The sequence below is a fragment of the Bombina bombina genome, chromosome 4 (assembly GCF_027579735.1).
Source record: "Bombina bombina isolate aBomBom1 chromosome 4, aBomBom1.pri, whole genome shotgun sequence".
Classification (NCBI taxonomy): Eukaryota; Metazoa; Chordata; class Amphibia; order Anura; family Bombinatoridae; genus Bombina; species Bombina bombina.
This window is the reverse complement of record NC_069502.1, coordinates 1,045,958,774-1,045,976,703: the sequence shown is the minus strand read 5'-3', so window position 1 is coordinate 1,045,976,703 and position 17,930 is coordinate 1,045,958,774. Positions and strand designations below refer to the sequence as shown.

The 17,930-nt window shown below is 37.0% G+C and overlaps 1 protein-coding gene across 2 annotated transcripts in view; it reads right to left on the bottom strand.

Moving 5' to 3' along the window:
- The window catches only part of FERMT1 (FERM domain containing kindlin 1), a 144,783-nt gene that overhangs the window by 80,054 nt on the left and 46,799 nt on the right, over positions 1–17,930 (bottom strand). For both annotated transcript variants that reach the window (XM_053712175.1, XM_053712174.1), the window contains exons 2-3: positions 11,992–12,157; positions 704–937 (exon numbers count right to left, since the gene is read on the bottom strand). In XM_053712175.1, the coding sequence (XP_053568150.1) occupies positions 704–937; positions 11,992–12,142 (385 nt within the window). In that variant the 5' untranslated portion in view covers positions 12,143–12,157. The remainder of the gene's footprint in view (positions 1–703; positions 938–11,991; positions 12,158–17,930) is intronic.

Genomic DNA, 17,930 nt, shown 5'->3' with positions numbered 1-17,930 from the left:
GTAGGTTAGAGAGGTCACCATTACCCGTGGTCAGAGTGTATACAGCCTTCTTACTCCTGCTTAACCCACACACCATTCCTTTTCCACAGGGAATCTAACAGGTATCTAACCCTGTGAGAGCAAAGCCAGCTGCTTCTGAGTATGGGCCCAATAGAATTAAAAAAAAAAAAAAATTAGTAAGGGGAAGCTCTTCTATATTTTAGTTTTTCAGCAAAGTAGAACTATTTGTTAGAAATGTCATTGAGAAGTGACAAGAGTGTGGTGTATTGACACCTATATTATAGCTTTATAGATGTTCCTCTCTTTCTTATACAATAGACCGTGGCTTACAAAGGTCTTACATCAGTACAACCCTTACTAAACTGTATAATATTAGTATTACTCTCTACAGGTCCAAGAGAGCCTGTTTATTTAATTGGATTCCCGCTATGTGTAATTTATGTTTCACTGGGCCCTTGAGTGACCCTTTGAAGAATATATTTGTGTATTTATGTGAGTGCCTATAGGTGTTTGTGTATTCATAAGTGCATGACAGTGAAGCATGGAATATCCAGGAACAGGAATGTTGCATTTTTTAAATTTGGGTGGGGGCGAATTTTGAATGGGGAGGGGGTGGTCTTCATGGATTCCTGCATCTGGGCCCTGATGTTTCTAGTAACCTAACACATACAAATTATTTGATCTTTACTAAAATGTTACTTACTTAATATTTTGCAGATCTCTGTAACAGCTCTGAACACAACTGAGGAAAAACTAACTTTTAATCTCACTGTTTTCATATTTGGTAGTCGAAGGCGCAGTAGTTTGTGTTGTGGTGTAAAAAACAGTTCTGCATCAGCTTGTACTCCATACTTGTCCAAGGTCCAGTGAGTTTTAAGGAGCCAAAAATTCCTTTTCCTCCACCAAAGTGCATAATCTGACCAGTCCCTGGATATGCCTTTAAAATAAATAAATTAAATGTCAATACATATTCTATCATAAAAATGTCTATGGAAATATATGAAAATAAAAAAGTTAATGCACAACAAATTGTACAACATCTCAATGTAATTTGGTCAAGATCATAACATAATAAACATCATTACATGTACATTAAAGAGGCATAATAATCTAAACATTACATGTTCTAATACATTAGAGCATGTCATTTTAAGACTTTTGACCCTGCACTACTGTGTGTTTAATACTGTGCAGCTGGTATAACAAGTCACATTAAAAGGACATTAAACACTTTAGATGGTAATATAAAATTATAAATCATATATATATATATATATATATATATATATATATATATATATATATACATACAAAACTCTGGCATATTCTTTCATTATCTATTTTGTCCCCTTTTCCTGTAACTCAATTCTAAAATTGTGAGCAATTCAGTTCCTGTTAGAAATGGAAGCGCAGAACACTGTTATATTCCACACAGCCATTGGCTGCACACTCAAGTGAGCTATTTATAACTGTCCCTAATTGGCCACAGCAGAGAATAAAATCTAAGTTACAACATGGCAGCTCCCATTGTTTTATAGACATTAAAAATTTACACTTATTTTGTCAATATTTAAACAACTAATGAAACATTAAAAAATACATCTACATTTTATTCTCTGACTAATCTTATCTTTGAATGCATCATTTTCTCTAGCATTTATTTAGAGTTTAATGTTCATTTAAGGGGAAACTAGTTTTACATTAAACTGTCCCTTTAATTATGCAAAATCTGCATGTGATGTGGAAAGCAATAAAGCATCAATTGGATCTTTACTAATCCTTTACAAGAGGGGGTCTATTCCAAAGCATAAAAACAATTTTGGTAAGGTTTTCAAAATTTTCTTTTAAGTTGTTTTAACTTTGCTTTAAAGGGACGTTCTACTCCAGACTTTGTTTGTTTAAAAATATAGATAGTCCCTTTATTATCCATTCCCCAGTTTTGCATAACCAACACTATTATACCAATATACTTTTTACCTCTTTGATTACCTTATATATTAGCCTCTGCAGACTTCTCCCTTATCTCAGTTCTTTTGACAAACATAAATTTTATCCAATCAGTGCTGACTACTAGGTAACTTCACAGGAGTGAGCACAGTGGTATTTATATGACACACATGAACTAGCAATGTCTAGCTGTAAAAACTGTCAAAATGCACTGAGATAAGAGGTGGCCTTCAATGGCTTAAAAATTAGCATATAAGATTATCTAGTCTTAGCTTTCAACAAATAATACCAAGAGAACAAAGCAAAGTTGGTGATAAAAGTAAATTGAAAAGTTGTTTAAAATTCCATGCCCTGTTTGAATCATGAAAGTTTAATTTTGACTAGACTGTCCCTTTAAGGATCTACACCAACAGTGTTCCAGTCCACAAGAAATTACTTTTGAAAAAGACTTTCACACAACTTTGATCACTTGAAAAAAAAAACATTTGGACCTGTTTCTCACAGCTCACCTTTGCTGTTTGCACAGATTTTCTAATTGACTTTACTGTCACTTTAAGTAAACTCAATATTTTAACAATTCCTTAAATGTCTCCATATTAAAAATATATTATTGCAAATAAATGTTATTTATTTTGCTGCAAAATACATCTGAAAATTGTGCTTGCTCCACTTTCTCCCAGGGAGCATTGGGTTAATACTAAAGATGTGCATTCAGTTCATCACAAATGCAAATTTATAAAAAATATTTGGATATTTATTTAGCTTTAAACGAATATACAAATGAGTGCGCTAACTAATTTAAAGAATAACAAATAGATACTAGCAAAATTCATTAGTATATTTATTCTTCAATAGCGGCCAAGGGAACCACGTAAATCTGCTTCTTTGAAGAGTGAACAAACATGGACAGGAGCACCGGATGCAATAATCTTCATTATTTATTGAAACATGGAAAAATGGTTATTATACATCGAATAACCAAGTAAATGGAGCAATGGTGATGGTGTGGGTATAAATGTACCCGCTGATGCGTTTTTGCTTTTGGCCGTATTCGTAGCATGGGTTTTACATGGGTTGCATCCTATTTGTACTAAAACGTGCCTGTTGATAAGCTAAAATAAACCAGTGTTCATACTCCACACCTACATTCTTTTGTTTTTTTACTATAATCCGCTTCTTTGTCATTGAGTCCAGGGCCACATTAATAGGACCAATGGCCCTGCAGAACCCAGAGCCTGAGTTAAAGCACCTTCACCTTTAGCGCAGGTGGGGGGGGCTAATCCGACCTTCTTCACAGAGTAGTTGAGGGCCAAACAAATAGGAGAATTAGGCTCTGGACTCTGAAGAAGAGTCGGAATAGTGCAGCCCCCCCCTCACGCCTGTGCTAAAGGACCAGGCTCCGGAATACTCTGCTCGAATATTCAAATTAGCGTGGCCTTAGGCTCTATGAAGAAGAGTCGGGTTAGTGTGGCCCCCTGTGCGCTATAGATAGGTATCCTACAGGTGACACTGTGCCACCTGCAGCAAGATAACATTTGCATTCATTTAAAAAAAAAAAAATGAAAATGTTAATGAATATTCAGAATTTAAACAAACCAAATACCGAACAGTGCAGCATACAAATATTCTAAAAAATATTTTTTTCAGAATATTCATTCCTAATGATTCGTCCAAAAGGAATTATTCAGTGCTGCACATGTCTATCTGTTTACCCCCTCATCTTGTCTCCAGTCATTTGTTTTTTTTTAGGGTGGATTATCAATTTGTGTTAATGTCCCTTAAAAAAAATACAATAATTTCCTGGTTCAACCAAAAGTTTAAAAGCTCACATCACACTTCAAAACTATTACAATTGTATAGAACTCAAATGTGATCACCAGACTCTTAAGTTATGATTCCTTTAAATGGATGTAAAAGTAAAAAAACTAAATGTTCTAATGTGTTAGAGCTTTTTGTTATTGCTCTGTTGCTTACCTATAACTGTGTTTTATACCTGAACATCTTTTAAAATGACACACACAATTTATTCCCCACAAAATGATATGAATGATATCACAGTCCTAAAACTGATATTATTGGATTATTTGGAAAACCTCTATTTATGAATTTTTTTTAGCACTTTGTTAGATAATTTGGTTTGTGGTCGCTAGGAGGCGTAGAACAAAAACATTGTTTACATAAAAACATAACGTGTTTAAATGAACAATAAATTACCTTGTAACTATAATATTTTTAGCATTAGCAGAGTATGAATGGTATTAGAACAGATAAACACCTTGTTTGCTTTAATTGTTTTTCAATGGCCAACCCCCACCCATCGATTTCCTTATTTGGAGGGGCCAATTTAGACTTGAGCCTGGAGATGACAGTGTTTCTCAATGCCATTCTGTCAACAAAATGTTCATTGTTTGACTTTAGCAGATAATATATCAAACTACAAATCAGGGACATATATGTGGCAAGATTAGGCTTTTGATGCCTGCCATGTGCTCTTTCAGTTTTCAGGACAAAAAAGTACAGTGGGGCAAAAAAGTATTTAGTCAGCCACCTATTGTGCAAGTTCTCCCACTTAAGAAGATGAGAGAGGCCTGTAATTTTCATCATAGGTATACCTCAACTATGAGAGACAAAATGTGGAAACAAATCAAGACAATCACATTGTCTGATTTGGAAAGAATTTATTTGCATATTATGGTGGAAAATAAGTATTTGGTAACCTACAAACAAGCAAGATTTCTGGCTCTCACAGACCAGAAATAATCTTCTTTAAGAGGCTCCTCTGTCCTCCACTCATTACCTGTATTAATGGCACCTGTTTGAACTTGTTATCAGTATAAAAGACACCTGTCCACAACCTCAAACAGTCACACTCCAAACTCCACTATGGTGAAGACCAAAGAGCTGTCTAAGGACACCAGAAACAAAATTGTAGACCTGCACCAGGCTGGGAAGACTGAATCTGCAATAGGCAAGCAGCTTGGTGTGAAGAAATCAACTGTGGGAGCAATAATTAGAAAATGGAAGACATACAAGACCACTGATAATCTCCCTCGATCTGGGGCTCCACGCAAGATCTCACCCTGTGGGGTCAAAATGATCACAGGAATGGTGAGCAAACATCCTAGAACCACACAGGGGTACCTAGTGAATGACCTGCAGAGAGCTGGGACCAACGTAACAAAGGCTACCATCAGTAACACACTACGCCGCCAGGGACTAAGATCCTGCAGTGCCAGACGTGTCCCCCTGCTTAAAGGGACAGTACACTGTAAAATTGTTTTTATATTAATGCATTTTCAATGACTTGTTATACCAGCTGCAAAGTATAACATTTATGAGAAATTGCATTTTTTCATTTATTTGTGTATAAGAAGTAGCTGGTTTTGTGATTTTAAACCACAGCCTATTACAATGGGTTGAGCTTCAGGTAATATCAGATCTCATTATGTTATCACTTTTATGTACAAAGACACTTGCTTCCTTATCTTATCTTTGTCTAGAAAACCAAAGTTCAAAACTTAGAGAGAACAATGAAAAATTATAATTTTATTACTTAACGATCATGCCCCCCACTGAGAGTGTAATCTCTTCTGCTGGCTGTGTTTACTTAGGCTATTCAATAGAATATACTCCAGTATAGAAACTTTCAGTATAGGTTTGGAAACTACAGGCTAAATCGGCTATTTCAAATGCAAATATAGGAGTAAAGGAGCTACGTGTAAACAATTTAAAACACTCCAGCAGGTAAAATGAATCATTGGCAACAATTTAAAGGGGAGATTTTTTTTGGGTGAACTGTCCCTTTAAGCCAGTACATGTCCGGGCCCATCTGAAGTATGCTAGAGAGCATTTGGATGATCCAGAAGCAGATTAGGAGAATGTCATATTCCAAAGTAGAACTGTTTGGTAGAAACACAACTCGTCGTGTTTGGAGGAGAGAGAATTCCTGCATGCAGATCTCCTCTAGAGCAGTGATGTTTTGGGGTTGTCGCTGGGCAACACAGACTTTCAACTCCCTCCAAAGGTTTTCTATGGGGTTGAGATCTGGAGACTGGCTAGGTCACTCCAGGACCTTGAAATGCTTCTTACGAAGCCACTCCTTCGTTGCCCAGGTGGTGTGTTTGGGATCATTGTCATGCTGAAAGACCCAGCCACGTTTCATCTTCAATGCCCTTGCTGATGGAAGGAGGTTTGCACTCAAAATCTCACGATACATGGCCCCATTCATTCTTTCATGTACACGGATCAGTCATCCTGTTCCCTTTGCAGAGAAACAGGCCCAAAGCATGATGTTGCCACCCCCATGCTTCACAGTAGGTATGGTGTTCTTTGGTTGCCTTGTTGATGTGAGAGGTCAGATGAGAACTCAAATAATTACTCGTTACAACCAAGGTATGCAGAATACCATCTCTGAATGCACAACACGTCGAACCTTGAAGCAGATGGGCTACAGCAGCAGAAGACCACACCGGGTGCCACTTCTGTCAGCTAAGAACAGGAAAATGAGTCTACTAGTCACACAGGCTCACCAAAATTAGACAATAGAAGATTGAAAAAACTTTGCCAGGTTTGGTGAGTCTCGATTTCCGCCACGACATTCAGATGGTAGGGTCAGAATTTCAAGTAAACAACATGAAAGCATGGATCCATCCTAACCTTGTATCAACGGTTCAGGCTGGTGGTGGTGGTGTAATGGTGTGGGGGATATATTCTTGGCACACTTTGGGCCCCTTTGTATCAATTGAGCATCGTTTAAACGCCACAGCCTACCTGAGTATTGTTGCTCACCATGTCCATTCCTTTATGACTACAGTGTACCCATCTTCTGATGGCTACTTCCAGCAGGATAATGCACCATGTACAAAAGCTCAAATCATCTAAAACTGGTTTCTTGAAACTGACAATGAGTTCACTGTACTCCAATGGCCTCCACACAGTCAACGGATGTCAATCCAATAGAGCACCTTTGGGATGTGGTAGAAAGTGAGATTTCCATCAAGGATGTGCAGCCGACAAATCTGCAGCAACTGTGTTATGCTATCATGTCAATATGGACCAAAATGTCTGAGGAATGTTTCCAACACCTTGTTGAATTTATGCCAAATAATTAAGGCAGTTCTGAAGGAAAAAGGGGGTCCAACCCGTTACTAGCAAGGTGTAACTAATAAAGTGGACGTTGAGTGTATTGTAATAATGTTTCATTTTTAATAATGAAACTGATTATGCATTATTTAAATCCTGAGTTTAATGGTCCTTTAACAATATAACAGTTTAAAGGGACAGGAAACCATAACATTTTCTTTCAGTATTTGGATACAACTTTCCAATTTACTTATATTATCTAATTTACTTTATTCTCCTGGTATTCTTTGTTTAAAATAATACCTAGATATTGGCTCAGGAGCAGCAATGCATTACTGGGAGCTAGTTGCTGAATGCTGGCTGCATATAAATTACACTTTTCATTGGCTCGCTCAGTGTGAGAATGTGAGATAGGAGAAGAAAGGCGATTTAAGTGACTTTGAATGTGGCATGGTTTTTGGTGCCAGACGGGCTGGTCTGAGTATTTCAAAAACTGCTGATCTACTGGGATTTTCACGTACAACCATCTCTCGGGTTTATGGAGAATGGTCCGAAAAAGAGAAAATATCCAGTGAGCGGCAGTTGTATGGCAACAGTAATTCAAATAACCACTTGTTACAACCAAGGTATGCAGAATACCATCTCTGAATGCACAACACGTCGAACCTTGAAGCAGATGGGCTACAGCAGCAGAAGACCACATGGGTGCCACTTCTGTCAGCTAAGAATAGGAAACTGGCTACATTTTGGCAGGCTCACCAAAATTGGACAATATAAGCTGCGACATTCAGATGGTAGGGTCAGAATTTGGTGTAAACAACATGAGAGCATGGATACATCCTGCGTTGTATCAACGGTTCAGGCTGGTGGTGTAATGGTGTGGGGGATATTTTCTTGGCACACTTTGGGCCTCTTAGTACCAATTGAGCATTGTTTAAATGCCACATCCTACCTGAGTATTGTTGCTGACCATATCCATCCCTTTATGACTACAGTGTACCCATATTCTGATGGCTACTTCCAGCAGGATAATGCTCCATGTCCCAAAGTTTAAATCATCTCTAACTGGTTTCTTGAACATGACAATGAGTTCACTTTACTCCAATGGCCTCCACAGTCATCAGATCTCAATCCAATAGAGCACCTTTGGGACGGTAGATTTGCATCAAGGATGTGCAGCCGACAAATTTGCAGCAACTGTGTTATGCTATCATGTCAATATGGACCAAAATGTCTGAGGAATGTTTTCAAAGGGGGTCCAATCCGTTACTAGCAAGGTGTACCTAATAAAGTGACCGGTGAGTGTATATTGTAATAATGTTTCATTTTTAATAATGAAACTATTTATGCATTATTGAAATCCTGAGTTTAATGGTCCTTTAACAAAATAACAGTTTAAAGAGACAGGAAACCCTAACATTTTCTTTCGGTATTTGGATAGAACATACAATTTTAAACAAATTTTCAATTTACTTCTATTATCAGATTTGCTTCTTGTTATCCTTTGCTGATGGAGCAGAATTGCACTACTGGCAGCTATCTGAACACATCTAGTTAGCCAATTACAAGTAACAAATGTGTGCTGGCACCAATCAGCAGCAATCTCCCACTATTGTTTGATATGTGCGTATTCTTTTTTAGCAAGGGATACCAAGAGAACGAAGCACGCTTGAAAATAGAAGTTAATTTAAAAGTGTCTAAAAAAATCACATGCTCTGTCTGAATCATGCAAGTTTAATTTTGACTTTCCTATCCCTTTAAATGTTTTTAAAACATTCTATGTGTACTTTTAGTGCTTAGTTGCTGGCACATTGAATATAAAGGGACAGTAAAGTCAAAATTAAAGTTTCATGATTTAAATAGAGCATGCAGTTTTAAACAACTTTCTAATCTACTTATGTTATCAAATTTGCTTTGTTCTCTTAGTATCTTTTATTGTAGAGTAAACTAGGTAGTGCACGTGTCTTTAGTACTTTATAGCAGCAGTGTTTTGCAACAATATTTGTAGCTTTGTTATACAATGTTGCAAACACTGCTGCCATAGAGTACTAAAGACACGTGCACACTCCTGAGCTCTTATGAGCCTACCTAGTTTTACTCTACAATAAAAGATACCAAGAAAACAAAGCAAATTTGATAACAGAAGTAAATTGGAAAGTTGCTTAAAATGTCATGCTCTATCTGAATCATAGAAATTTCATTTTGACTTTACTGTCCCTTTAAAGCCAAGAAGGTTTATCTGGAAAATAAAGTGGCCACTCCTCTTGTAATAAAAGTTATTTGTGTGATCCTTGGTAGCATAATGTTGGGTTTTCGGCATAAATTGACAATTATTTAGCACCATTTTCTTGCCTTGTTGGAGACTAAGAGAAAAATTGGATGACAAGTTTACACACATTCACTTAGCGTATATAGATTTATGTTTTCATAATATTTTCTAAAAAAAACAAACTATAATAGTTGGCAATTTATTGACGTTTGTGCCAGAGGCAGGGACTGATATTTTGGTATTAGATAACACAAGGTGTGAAACTGGTTTCTTCTCTTCCAAAAATATTACCTTGGGGGCAATTTATTCTTTTCATGTCAAGAAATATCCAGGAATCACAAACTTTTAATAATGGGATTGACATAGCTAGACTCTACACAAAAGGATTCAAACGGAAGAGATGAACAATATGAAATCTACACCACAGAAGGAAACTAGAAAACACACACAAACATAATCTCTGATGTCATATTTTGAAATTTGAATCCTTGCTTGTATTTTCTAGTATCAAATAACAATTTTTTAAAATGGCTGCCCTGCAATTAAAATGTAAAGTAATGGGGGGGGGGGGGGTCAGTTTGTGAACAGATTTGTAAACAAAAAGGGGCCAATTTATAAATGTTTGTCCGACATGATACGCTGTAGCGAATCATGCCCGACAGACATTGCTGACAGCATACGCTGTTGGCATTTATCATTGCACAAATAGTTCACCAGAACTGCTTATGCAATGCCGCCCCCTGCAGATTCATGGCCAATTGGCTGCTAGCAGGGGGTGTCAATCAGCCCGATCGTATAGGATCAGGCAGATTGCAGACCGCAGCCTCAGAGGCGGCGGACCAGTTATGGAGCAGCGGTCTTAAGACGCTGCTTCATAACTGCTGTTTTAGGTGAGTATGAAGGCTCACACAGAATCAGGGGCATCAAGCTCCATTCAGAGTTTGATAATTCAGCCCCAATGTATGAAACATCAATGTTTTTGCTTGATATTTGCTTTATGTGTATATTCAGCTCAAACTTATGTTAAATATGAATGTGAACAATTTTGCTTTTGAGATGTTCTACCTAAAAGAACATTAGATTTCTCTTAAATTTGTGTAAAAATTGTGCTTGTCCCACGCTCCCTGGAGAGGCCTAAAAACGAAATCTGTAACTTGCAAATGCTGAAATCAAATAGCTAGTTTAGGCAATTTGCAGCTAGGTTATAGATTTTCCTTATTGGCCTCTTTAGGGAACGTCGGACAAAGCAACATTTTTAAAGCAAGGTACAAAAAAGAATCCCCTGTAAAGGGCCAGATTCCAAGTGGAGCGCTAAATTGTGCTTTCAAGAGCGCGATATTTGCGCTCCACTTAGTAATTCACACGTACGCAAATGTGCGCTGGTATTACAAGTAAAGCGCAATGCAAACGCAACCTCGCATCCGCATTGCATGGAAGCTTTGCACTAACGAAAATGCTCTTCCATGGGCTCCAATGGGAGCCTCGTTCTGATGCCGAAAGACATGGCACAGAACCTAACGCAGCGAAGGGGGTAAGTGGCGCAGCGTTGGGCAGCATATTTAAAATATATATGCATTTTAATATATACATTTATATTTATGTGTTTAGAAATGTATATATACATATTAACACATAAATATATATGTATATAAGCATATACTGTACATATACTGTACATTTACAGTTTAAACACAGTCCCCCTAGACCAGGGGTGGGCAATTATCGACCCTCAAGATATTATTATTACATCTCCCATAATGCTGGCAAAACATTATAGGAGATATAGTCCATAACATCTGGAGGGCCGATAATTGCCCACCCCTGCCCTAGACTGTTATGTAAAGGCACTTTTCAGTGCCGTTTTTTTTTTCTAATACCCCATCACTTTAACCCCTTATAAAAGCTTCCTGCAGTTATTTAAAAAATAAAGATGCTCATAATATTTATTTAATAAAATGAACAGTACACTTTATTTTGGGGGTAATTGGGGTACATTTATTTAATTCACCAGAGGTCTGAACTTTGAGCGCAAAGTTATACCGCAAGCTCACGGTAGCATTAACCAGCCACTTGTAATGGCTGGTTATTTAACGTACACCCGTAAACAGGCAAATTTGCCCCTTTTATGGACACACATAAAATTAGCGCTCCACTTCTGATCTAGTCTAAAATGTTTTACCACAAATGTAAGTTTTTCCACTTTTTCTGTAATAAAAATAGTTTGACTCCTCTTAGAGTGCATAGAGTACAAACTGCAGGATTCAGAACCTTAACATGACCACAGCAGATGGGATAAACAATATTAAAGAGGATTTTAAAGGGTATGTTCCTGGACTGCAAACACTGCAAAGTTGCTAGCAAAATTTTAATTCTGTTAAAAACTGTATTTTTTATGCAGATCTTTTACAATGCAGTAATTAACTGCTATATATACTATGCATATATAAATAAATAAATAAATAAATAACATTTATGTCCCATTAAAACAGGACTCAGTAATAAGAAAGTCAGTTTGAATAGCATATTGACTTTAGTAGGATTAATATGTATATTTAAATGATTACATATGTTAAAAAACATTTTTTTATGTAATGGAATTTCCATTTTTTAAATAAAAGAAAGCTTTTAATTTATGTATTCCCCCCCCCCTAACCTATAGGCTCCTAGTTAATAATGTTCAGGGTCATTCTTACCAATTTTTTCTACAAGTCTGAGTATGACTCCACCAATGTGAAGATCTCCTGATACCCGTATTTTTACTCCTTCGTTCTCAGCCTCGTTCTGATTATCCACTGTGACACAGAGCTCCCAAGATGCTGTTCCATATTCTACTGTTTGGGTCATAATGGAATATGACTTCTATAGAGGAAAAAAAGAGGCATTTGTTACTCTATAGGAAAAATTAAATCTAATTCATACTCCCCAAATCAATGTATTATCTGCTATCTAGTTGTGTTTTTATCACAGTTTTGTCTTCATTATCATGTATTATACAAAAACATACAATATGCAGATATTAGGCTTTGTACTAAGCTTAGTCTTTATGCTCATGGTACTGTTTGTGATTTGCCTATTGAAAAGGAATCCATCCTCAGTAGTGCCAACTGCTATCCTCTACACTCTTAAAGGGACATTAATGTCAGACTGAAACTATCATGGTTCAGATAGAGCATGCAATTTTAAGAGATTTTAAAATGACATTTAAAGGGACACTGTAACCAAAAAAATTCTTTCGTGATTCAGATTGAGCATGAAATTTTAAGCAACTTTCTAATTTACTCCTATTTTCAATTTTTCTTCGTTCTCTTGCTATCATTATTTGAAAAAGAAGGCATCTAAGCTTTTTTTTTGTTTCAGTACTCTGGACAGCACTTTTTTATTGGTGGATGAATTTATCCACCAATCAGCAAGGACAACCCAGGTTGTTCACCAAAAATGGGCCGGATTCTAAACTTACATTCTTGCATTTCAAATAAAGATACCAAGAGAATTAAGAAAATTTGATAATAGGAGTAAATTAGAAAGTTGCTTAAAATTTCATGCTCAATCTGAATCATGAAAGAAAAATTTTGGTTACAGTGTCCCTTTAATTATTCTATTATTACATTTTAAGAGATTTTAAAATTACATTATTTTCTATTATTCCATTTACTTTGCTCTCCTGTTATGTTAGATAGGATCAAGAGCAGCTAGCTAGTGATTGGTGGCTACACACAGGTGCCTCTTCTCATTGGCTCACCAGATGAGTTTACTAGCTCCCACCAGTGCACTGCTGCTCTGCCGCTGGATTCAACTATGTGTTAAAACTCTTTACAGGTGTTAAAGGGGCAGTAAACTCCTTGAGATTTTTATTTAAAATGATTAGTTATGCAAAATGAAACAATTTATATGTAATATATTGTCATTAAATATATTGTCATGATTTATTTTGCCCCCTTTACATGCAATTTAGCTCTGAAAATGGAGCAATTTCTAAGACTCAGACCTTGAAATGCACCCTGCTAACTTTTCTAATCTAACTCTGGTAGAATCTGTCCATAATTAAATACCAACTGCAAATAAACACATTCCATACTAACTTTATGACCATGGCTAACCTAGTAGTTTGCAGACTAAAGCCCAGATTGGCTCCTCTAAATAAGGCAAATTGTGGGTGGAGATTGGCAATTGAAAAATAATTGCAGAAAAAAGATGTTAACGTTTTAACATTACATGATTCTTTAGCAACACAACAGAAATGTCTTGTAATTACAAGGTGTTTACTGTCTCTTTAAACACATAATTATATGCAAGTAGTAGTCTCTCACAATCATCCAGAAACATGCCTGCCTGTCAGTTGTGTCAGCTTTTTCTGCTCTTGAGTGGGGTAGAAGGAACACTTGAACTAGTTTATTACAGTGACCGTCTAGATTGTTTTATATATTTTAATCACTTTAACATAAAAGTCTGCATCATAGAGTAAAAGGGACAGTCTACTCCAGGATGTTTATTGTTTAAAAAGATAGACAATCCCTTAATTAATTATTTATCTAATGCTTACACTAACCTGGTGTTTTGCAGCTAAGAACACAAAATGTAATTGTCCCACTGTCCAACTGATAAACAAGGAGGCAATGGCTCCAAAGAGCACATTCCTGTTTTTCCAATGAGGGGGTCTCTAAGTTGCACAGGGGCTCAGTTAGTTAAATACTATGTTTTGCTTAACCCCAGTAGTCTAGACATTAGTGCTCCCTCATGGATGCCCATGCTGAGGAATATTGCTTTACTTGGGGTCGAACTGATATTGTACAGGAATATTTTGCTGAAAGATATTGCATTGTAAAGTTTATCTTATCAAGTATGTTATGACACATTTTTCTCTCTGTCTCTCTTATAAAAGTTCACTGGACTTCACTGTTACACACAAATATTCTGTCATTCTTTTGCTGTATGGAGCTGAACAGGTGAGAAGAGCAAATACAATATTTTTTTATCTTTTCAGAACCCGTAGTATTTAAAATAAAAAAACAAGACAATTTGTTGAAAATAAATATTCCAGCAGAAAATACAGTGGGCAAAATTGACTAAATGGTATTTACAGCGTCTGCTTTGCCAATATAATTTTCATCACTTAAGTTATTCTATGCAGACGATTCACTGGCTTGAGAAACCTTTTAGTGACAAATGTGGAATTCTGATGGCACTACTTTATATATCATTTTCAGGAACTATCCACAATAATATTACAAAGGCCTCTATTTTAATATTTGGTGGCAGAAGGTGCTATGTATCAAATCAGATTATTTGAGTGCTTGTATGGTATTTCTTTTTTCCCCTGTTATCTTTTACTGAATAAGTAAGAGAGACTACTTAATGAATCTTGCCCAATTTGTGTTACATGGGATATGCATCCTCAGATTCCTTTCCTGTTTTCATCCAGTTTTGCAGTAAATATAATATTTAGATAAGAAAATATAGTACTTTCTTAATCATCTCAATTTTAATTCAGATATTTGGAGCATACTATACTCCTAAAAATGTCACTTTTCTCTAATGAAGTGTATCTTCCGACAAAGCTCCTTTTGCAAACGATTGTGGAGCAAAGGATAAGTGGACATCTATTTGGCAGCTTAATTTGCTCTTTTTGGACCTTTTGCACGCAAGCTTTTGGAAAACATTGCAAGATATTGAAAGTTGTTAGCCTTGTGGCATGTGATAATGTGTACAGCTTATTCAGCAAGCTAACTGACGACATCAGATCTGTAAATTGAAAGCATTCTGCTTGGGGATAACAATATGCCATGTGTATAACAAAGCAGTGTGTTGCACCGGAATTGCAGTGGAAGCTGTGGACATGCAGGCTGCTCACAATATCAGCAATCCAGATGTATATACAGTTTTCAAAACTTGGGAGCTTAGTAAGAGTATGGATCCTTCATTTATCAGATGAACTCAGGTATACAGGGAGTGCAGAATTATTAGGCAAATTAGTATTTTGACCACATCATCCTCTTTATGCATGTTGTCTTACTCCAAGCTGTATAGGCTTGAAAGCCTACTACCAATTAAGCATATTAGGTGATGTGCATCTCTGTAATGAGAAGGGGTGTGGTCTAATGACATCAACACCCTATATCAGGTGTGCATAATTATTAGGCAACTTCCTTTGGCAAAATGGGTCAAAAGAAGGACTTGACAGGCTCAGAAAAGTCAAAAATAGTGAGATATCTTGCAGAGGGATGCAGCACTCTTAAAATTGCAAAGCTTCTGAAGCGTGATCATTGAACAATCAAGCGTTTCATTCAAAATAGTCAACAGGGTCGCAAGAAGCGTGTGGAAAAACCAAGGCGCAAAATAACTGCCCATGAACTGAGAAAAGTCAAGCGTGCAGCTGCCAAGATGCCACTTGCCACCAGTTTGGCCATATTTCAGAGCTGCAACATCACTGGAGTGCCCAAAAGCACAAGGTGTGCAATACTCAGAGACATGGCCAAGGTAAGAAAGGCTGAAAGACGACCACCACTGAACAAGACACACAAGCTGAAACGTCAAGACTGGGCCAAGAAATATCTCAAGACTGATTTTTCTAAGGTTTTATGGACTGATGAAATGAGAGTGAGTCTTGATGGGCCAGATGGATGGGCCCGTGGCTGGATTGGTAAAGGGCAGAGAGCTCCAGTCCGACTCAGACGCCAGCAAGGTGGAGGTGGAGTACTGGTTTGGGCTGGTATCATCAAAGATGAGCTTGTGGGGCCTTTTCGGGTTGAGGATGGAGTCAAGCTCAACTCCCAGTCCTACTGCCAGTTTCTGGAAGACACCTTCTTCAAGCAGTGGTACAGGAAGAAGTCTGCATCCTTCAAGAAAAACATGATTTTCATGCAAGACAATGCTCCATCACACGCGTCCAAGTACTCCACAGCGTGGCTGGCAAGAAAGGGTATAAAAAAATCTAATGACATGGCCTCCTTGTTCACCTGATCTGAACCCCATTGAGAACCTGTGGTCCATCATCAAATGTGAGATTTACAAGGAGGGAAAACAGTACACCTCTCTGAACAGTGTCTGGGAGGCTGTGGTTGCTGCTGCACGCAATGTTGATGGTGAACAGATCAAAACACTGACAGAATCCATGGATGGCAGGCTTTTGAGTGTCCTTGCAAAGAAAGGTGGCTATATTGGTCACTGATTTGTTTTTGTTTTGTTTTTGAATGTCAGAAATGTATATTTGTGAATGTTGAGATGTTATATTGGTTTCACTGGTAAAAATAAATAATTGAAATGGGTATATATTTGTTTTTTTGTTAAGTTGCCTAATAATTATGCACCGTAATAGTCACCTGCACACACAGATATCCCCCTAAAATAGCTAAAACTAAAAACAAACTAAAAACTACTTCCAAAAATATTCAGCTTTGATATTAATGAGTTTTTTGGGTTCATTGAGAACATGGTTGTTGTTCAATAATAAAATTAATCCTCAAAAATACAACTTGCCTAATAATTCTGCACTCCCTGTAGAAGGCACTGTGCATACATAGCACTAAAGTTTTACTCAGGCCGGTGAGAGGGGCACCCGCCCAGGGCCCCGCGCTTTGGGGGGGGGGGCTGCACTGTCAGGGTTAGGGTATGAAAAGGTTTAATGTACATCCTGTATTTAGTTTATGAAGACATGTTTATGGCATCAGGAGGTGTAATACATAATGTTGTTCTTTATATAGATAACACTTAATGTTGTGACATAGGTCGGCCATACAGCGGGCAGGGCACATGAGGGAGGGAAATAAGTATGCTGACTGTGAGGCCCCACAAGTTTGTCTTGCCCAGGGCCCCACAAATGCTAAGGGTGTCCCTGGTTTACTACACTTGTTACTGGATTCATCTAAGATTTGTGGGAGCTATTATAGTATAATGTATATGTCATTAAAGGGACATTAAACCCAACATTTTTCTTCCATGAGTCAGATTGGGCATACAATTTTTAGCAACTTTCTTATTTACACCAATTAGTAAATTTGCATTGTTCCTTTGGTATTTTTTATTGAAGGAGCAGCATTGAAATACAGGATGCTTGCTGACCAAATTCGGTGAACCAATGACAAAAGGTATATACCAATCAGCAGCTAGTTCCCAGTAGTGCATTGCTGCTCCTGAGCCTACCTTGGTATTCTTTTCAACAAAGGATACCAAGAGAACAATGCTAACTAGATAATAGAAGTAAATTTGAAAGTTATTTAAAATTGTAAACTTCATCTGAATCATGACAGAAAATTTTGGGGTTTCATGTCCCTTTAACTATTGTGTGTGATGAAAATATATATATATATCATCCTTTATCTCTCTTTTTTTTTTCTTTGTAAATACTTTATTATATTTATGTTCACTTACAAATTCTTCTATAATTCTATTCCTCCTGCCATTTCAGGCCACATCTTTATGCAAACGCACCTAATCGCCCACTCTACATGAGTTATGGGTCTCCCCTTCATTCAACCTCTTAAACCAATCTCTGAAATTCGCTATGGTACATTTTTCATCTCAAACTTATAGCTTTACACAACCTAAAACTAACATTGCCAGGAACTCCATGGCTTATCTGTAAAACATCTTTACTTCTATCTCTAAACTGGGAAACATCATGTTGCTAATCTAAACA